This window comes from Amblyomma mixtum, chromosome 6 (assembly GCF_055824585.1).
Source record: "Amblyomma mixtum isolate Tamu chromosome 6, ASM5582458v1, whole genome shotgun sequence".
Lineage (NCBI taxonomy): Eukaryota > Metazoa > Arthropoda > Arachnida > Ixodida > Ixodidae > Amblyomma > Amblyomma mixtum.
The window spans coordinates 48,309,213-48,316,112 of NC_143017.1; the positions used below are offsets into that span (position 1 = coordinate 48,309,213).

The window sequence follows — 6,900 nt, forward strand, 5'->3', positions numbered from 1 at the left end:
TATGTTCAAACCCGATCAACTGCAAAATGGACACTTCCACGAGCTAGAACTATGGTAAACAAGCACTTAACTTCCTTATACCTAATGTTCTAAACAGCTACGAATCTAACCAGCTGAGCATGTATAACCTCCGACCTCATGATTTAAAAGTGTACTTTGTAAATAATATTCCATAACTTCTTTTCATATATTGTAGTTTGTGTATGTATCGGTGTCATTTTCCCCTTTGTAATCAACCCAGCAGTGTATAACTTTCAAATGCATTTGTTCAGTTTTAATTGTTTTTTTCTAGTTTCAAACTACATCTCTGTGTACCCATCAGTTCAATCGTAAATATTATAAATTCTTTCTACAGTGTACTCGTATGCGATCTGCCACCGTTGTATGCATGTGTTTATTTTATTATTTGTAATGGCTCTTAGATGAGCCACAGGCATTTTCAAGCTATTTTCTTTAGCTTTTGGCCTGTGGCTCATCCTAAAGACTGTATGCACATTTGTAAATAAATCCTGCCTTCAGCACTTGAATTTTAGTGTTTTTGTGATAGATAAGCAGGATGATAATTGTACCCTTATTTCAATCCCTGATGTCAAGAAAAAACAAATAGCCTGCATTTGAGCAAGTTTCCTGCTGCAAAATTTCTTGAAAATTTGATAAGAACTTGCATAGCATTTAAATTTAGACAAGCGCACAGGAACTTTTACATGAAATTAAATGACGTATTTGGAGTCTGCACACCAAAATGCTTTGTGAAAATTTCATAATAGGGACTTCATGAATGTAAACTTTTCTTTGAAGGTCTTTGTAGTCAGAGCAGGCATGCTATCTATGGGCTTGCTTCTGGGGTAACACATCAGATGCGCTCTCAGTACTCTTTTGGGGCACTTTCTTGCTGTGCCTGGTGGATTTGCCAGAGCTCCATGCCAGTTACACGTGCTCTGTTTTCATCATCATTGTTCCATTCATGGTAGGTTGAGTGCAGTATTCTCGTTAGGTTATGAAGTGCACTTACGTCATTTCTAGTCCGCGAAGCACAAGCATTGTTTGAAAAAAACTGTTCCAAGTCAGTATGCTGATTATGCTACAAGCTTTTATAGCATTCAGTCAAAATTTCCTTACAGTGTGTATTTTTTGGGTTCCCTGGTCTGTGTATTATAATGTGTGCATTCTATTATGTGTTCTAGTCTGCAACGCATAAGCAAGGTTTGCAAATATGTTTCACTTCTGTAGGCAGAACATGCTACAAGCTTTTCTAGCATTCAGTAAAAATTTCCTTGCAGTGCGTATTTTTTTTGTGAACTCTAGTCTCTATTATAACATGTTCATATTATGCAATTTGTTGTGTGCAAGGCTTAAGGAAGGTTTGCATAAACTTTGTTCCACTTCTGTATATTGAACATGTTGCAAGCTCTTGCAGTTTGAAATTTCCTTAGTGTATATTTCTGTGATCTCTAGCCTGTATAGCGTATAATGTGGGCGTATTATGTGTTTTGTATACTGCAGGGCACAAGCAAGGTTTGTGTATGCTGAACATGGTACAAGCTTTTTCAAGTTGATATTTCCTTACTCTTTATTTTTCTGTGACTTCTGGTGTCTAGGTTATAACATGTGCATATTATGCAATTTCTAGTAGGTGTAAGGTACAAACAAGATTTTCCAAATACTTTGTTCTGCTTCTGTATGGTTACGGAAGGGTTGAAATGTGGGCCAGTTGGTACATTATTAACGGAAAAAACCAGTCACACAAGACGACGGACAAGAAGAGTGTACACACTCTTCTCGTCCGTCGTCTTGTGTGACTGTTTTTTTTTTCTGTATGGTTAATTTCACACATTTTTAGCATTCAGCCAAAGGCTACTGCTGGTCAGCTCGACCATGCGGTTGTGTTTAGTATTTTCTTTCTGTATTTATAACATTTAACATAATTCTCTCAATGTGTAGAGCGTAAATTGTAAAACACTGTAAACTGCTATGAAAAGTTTTACGAAATCTGTGGAATATTCCACTTCTGCACATTGAACATACTGGTAACAAGTTTTGATGGGTTGCAGTTTGCGTGTTGTCTTCATTTTAACAGCAGCAGTGTTCAGTAGTTTTATGTAACTCGTTTTGTGGCAGATAGTTTGTGTACGGTTTCTTTCTAAAAATGTTCTTTTTGGTGCATTAACTGAGGAGGTACTCATTATTGTATTGCTATATTCAGTGAAATAAATTTCTTGATGTTGGAGCTACTCTGTGCAGTTTATGTCGGTACATACAGCTGCATATTTATTGGACACCTCCCATGGGCTTCCAGTGCATCCCTTCAAGCATACTGTGAGTGTCTAAATGCTGACAAAACAAAGAAAGTTGGGCTAGCCAGTTTAAAGTCACGCTGGGTCTAATGCAGATGACAAAGACTGAGATGGAAGCGCACGACACATTCTCGTGTTTTTGTCTCAGTTTTGATTGTGGTGGGACCCATATAACAAGAAAAATGTGACAATTTTGCTGCTATTATAACACTTCAAACACCCTAAACACTTCAGGTAGCAGAAAGCTTCGCTGTGAGTGTCATGTTGCATGGACGTGTTCATTTGTACACTGACCTGTGCTGTTTTAGCGCTTTGAAATACCTGTTAAAGAGCAAAATGAACCATAGCCACGACGACCCTGCCGAGTCCCCTGTATATCCCCAAGGATATTTTGTGGACCTCCGTGGGATACAGAAAAGGTGGCCAAAGTGATGTGTAAGGGATGTCCCCAGATGATTTTGGGATCTGCTGGGGATATCCGCATCTCCTGTTGCGACATCGCACGGATGTCCACAGGACATCAGTGTTGTCACTGGGACGGGGCAAGGTCGGGAGAGTATGAGGGTTGAGGCGTAGGGGCCATGCCATTTTTGGTCCAAAATTGTCGTAGAGACAGGGCTGTGAGCAGGGGCATTGCAATGATGGAAAAACCAGTCACCCGACCGCCACAAATCTGGCCGCTTCCACCGCACACTGTTGCCCAATCTTTTCAAAACATCCAAGTAGAAAGCCTGGCTAACTGTCTGACCCTGCGGAACAAATTCTCAATGGACGACTCCTCTCACGTCGAAAAAACAAATCAGCATTGTTTTGACGTTTGGTTTCACCTGACGAGCTTTCTTGAGGCGAGGCGAATTTGAAGTTTTCCATTGGTATGATTGTTGCTTTGATTCAGGATTCGATTCAGGAACACTTGAGTTGTCCCCATAGCATCGTCCTTGTACGTCTTTCTTAATATTTCAAGAGTTTCCATTCAACTTTTCCCAAGCAAAAATCAAAATTTCACCGGCGCACGCTGTTCACGAAAATCAGCCATTGGAAAAACGACATTCACACAAAACAGTCGTCACTCTAAAACTGTGCCTAAACTAGTCTGACCTCCTTCAACGACGGCACTCGGCTTACTGACTCTGGAATGTTCGTTCTATGCGCTCCTAGTGGCAAAACGCGGTACCACAGAAGCTTTGCCCACCAAAAAATTTAGTCCGGTTTCTTTTGGGTACCCCCTCGTACGTACATACATACATACATACATACATACATACATACATACATACATACATACATACATACATACATACATACATACATACATACATACATACATACATACATACATACATACATACATACATACATACATACATACATACATACATACATACATACATACATACATACATACATACATACATACATACATACATACATACATACATACATACATACATACATACATACATACAGGCCGCCGCGGTGGCTCAGTGGCTATGGTGCTCGGCTGCTGGCCCGAAAGAAGCGGGTTCGATCCCGGCCGCGGCGGTTGAATTTCTTTGGAGGAGAAATTCGAGGCTCGTGTACTGTGCGATGTCAGTGCACGTTAAAGAACCCCAGGTGGTCGAAATTTCCGGAGCCCTCCACTACGGCGTCTCTCATAGCCTTAGTCGCTTTGGGACGTTAAACCCCATAAACCATAAACCAACCAACCATACATACATGCATACATACATACATACATACATACATACATACATACATACATGCATACATACATACATACATACATACATACATACATACATACATACATACATACATACATACATACATACATACATACATACATACAATAGCCCCTACAAATACGATGTGAATTCACAGGCATCAGTGACTCTTGGTGGTGTCCACAAATTGCTGAAATAGAAGGAAGCGAATTTCACCGGGCAAGAAGTTCGTCGGGAAATTGTATTTTTATCTTTCAACGCGTAAATAGTAGAGAATAGTAAAAATTAGCACGCCTGTACAAATACTCACACGTGCTGCATTTTTCCTCATTTCGGCACACCCACAATTATCACAATTTTTCCCATAGTTCTGTGATCACACCAGCTGTAAAGCTACCCATAATGTCTATGTATTAAAATCGAGTGCTCGAATTCGAGCAAAAATCAAGCAAGTGTTGAATGTCGCGTCCCCTGTGGGCAGCAAAAAGAACTATGCTCGCGTAACTGAAGTGCCGCGCCTGACAACAAAATTAGAAGGGAGATGGGGTAGTGATAATGGACAAATATCAGTTGTTTCAAGCATGATTGAAGTGATTTTCAAAAATAGGCTTTTGAGATAAAGATATGGCTTTTGCGGCATATTGCGGCGGTGTTGACGGGCACGAGAAAACCTGTTAATCGTTTTTAAGTAAGGTGGTTACCTATTCTTTAAGGGCTAGCTTCCTATCACAGTTAGGCAAGTGTTTGAAGTTAGAGATTTGTGGTCAGTTATTAGTAACAGGCATATCAGTTTTGAGCATTTCGAAAACGCTGCTGTCCTCGCGCTGTGGCCGAACAAATTCTTGCTAAATAGTGCAGGCATGCAGGCAAAGCAACCTCTCGAGTGCACGTTAACTAGTCGAAAAACGTAATTTTGTCGAGCCACAGCGTCAAGGGTATCAGCATTTTCGAAATTCTAAAAACTGGTATGGCTATTACTAACTTACGGCTACAAATTTATAATTGTAGCTAGGCATCTCATTCTAATAGTTGAAAGGCAGCGTACTACTTAAGACAATAAGACAATTCACTGGTTTTCTATTGTTCGCCAACTCTGGTAATACTACGCGGCAAAAGCCATATTATTGCCTCAAAAAGCCTATTTTTGAAAATTACTTTGTCTTCCCTGTAACACTTGGTATGAAATCCGACAGCTTCGTCAAACGCTAGGACAATGAACAAATTTCACAGCTTCTGAAGTCAATAACAGAGAATAGTCGCAGCTTTTATTTGCAGCTCCCAGCTGGCACCTCAATCTGCTAACCACCGCAAACTGGCTGGGTTTTGAGCCGGAGCACCGCATTGCCTATCGTCAGAGAGTCCAGTCGGAATTCCCCCCTTGACCCGCGTCCCTGTGTGCAGGCCCACCCGTTCTTGTCAGCCATCTACCTGTTGATCTTCGTGGCCCTGATGGCGCTCTTCTTCCGCTGTTTCTCGCTCCACACGCCGAGCAACAACCCGCACAAGCCACACCGGAAGTTCAGGGAGACACTGCGGAACCCCAAGAGCTTCTTCGTAAGTGCTCCTGAATAGTGTGCGGCACGTGTTTGAGAAGAAACTTCTCATCATAATCATTACCATGATCAGCCTGACTACACCCACTGCAGGGCAAAGGCCTCTCCCATGTGTGTAACTGATTAACCCTGTCTTTTGCCAGCTGCGGCCACCGTATCCTCGCTAACTTCTTAATCTCATCCGCCCACCAAACTTTCTGCCGCCACCTGCCACGCTTACTTACTCTTAGAATCCACTCCGTTGCCCTTAAGGACCAGCGGTAATCTTGCCTTCGCATTACATGCCCTGCCCGAGTCCATTTCTTCCTCTTGATTTTGACTGTAATTAACCCAGGTTTGTTCCCTCACCGACTCCGCCCGCTTCTGGTTTCTTAAAGCTCCCTGCGTTTTCCTTAACTTAAGCTGAATCCTTTTGTTTAGCCTCCATGTTTCTGCCCCATAGGTGAGTGCCTGTAAGATGCAGCCACCAAGAAGACGATAACTGCATGGCTCTTCATTTCCTGACTCTGCCAAAGTTCTGACATGGTTGCCTACAGCAAAAAACTAGCAGAGGTTTTTGTCCCCCTCTCCAAGTGTAGGGTAGCCTACGCACCGCCTGGTTAACCTCCCTGCCTTTCCGTCCATTTCCCTCTCCCTCTAGCAGAGGTTTAGCTCTTGTTAAACCTTGTGATATTAGCGAAAGCTCTGTTAAGCACGGTTACGCATGGTTTGGCGCCGGAGTCGGTCCGGCGAACGCCTCGTCCATGGCAACACTGAGCGATCGAGCGCCAGCGAAGAAGCTGTTATACCCCCGCTAGTCACGTGATACAGCAGCGGCGAGGCCACACCGTGGGCTAGGCCCCGGGCGAGCGCAGTCACGGTGCCTCTGAACAGCGACTGACGTGTTATGAAGTCACTTGCCACACCTCCGCTGCGCCTGCTCAAGGTCAAACGCGCACCAAACTTGACCTTGGGAGTTGTAGTGCGAAGAGTAGAGCTTTCGCTCAAAAACCATTTTTGTACCTATGACGTACAGGATAATGTGCCATCCATAATGTGTGGTTTGATGTCCACACGCAAACAGACATAGAGACCGGAAATATATAATTTATGATCATTTAAAATTTTTTTACTAGCGACCACGCCTACAATGAGCTGCATCGTTCATTGAAACCGGCGTCAGCAGCAATCACAAAGTGCTCAGATGTGTCCTCAGAACGGTAACTATTACACCAACAACAGCTTCTCCTAGTGCTACAATGGTGTTTTGTAGGTGCTCATTAGACTCCCTCTCAAACACACCCCATACGTAGTAGCCCATTGGGAGGCCACGTGTTCGGAGTAACATGG

The 6,900-nt window shown here is 42.7% G+C and overlaps 1 protein-coding gene across 1 annotated transcript in view; it reads left to right on the forward strand.

Annotated features, from left to right (window-relative positions):
- The window catches only part of LOC149339015 (disintegrin and metalloproteinase domain-containing protein 10-like), a 39,197-nt gene extending 33,607 nt beyond the window's left edge, over nucleotides 1-5,590 (forward strand). Inside the window, exon 13 of the mRNA XM_089550850.1 lies at nucleotides 5,420-5,590. Within this exon, the coding sequence (XP_089406976.1) occupies nucleotides 5,420-5,590 (171 nt within the window). The remainder of the gene's footprint in view (nucleotides 1-5,419) is intronic.
- Nucleotides 5,591-6,900: the final 1,310 nt, after the last annotated feature.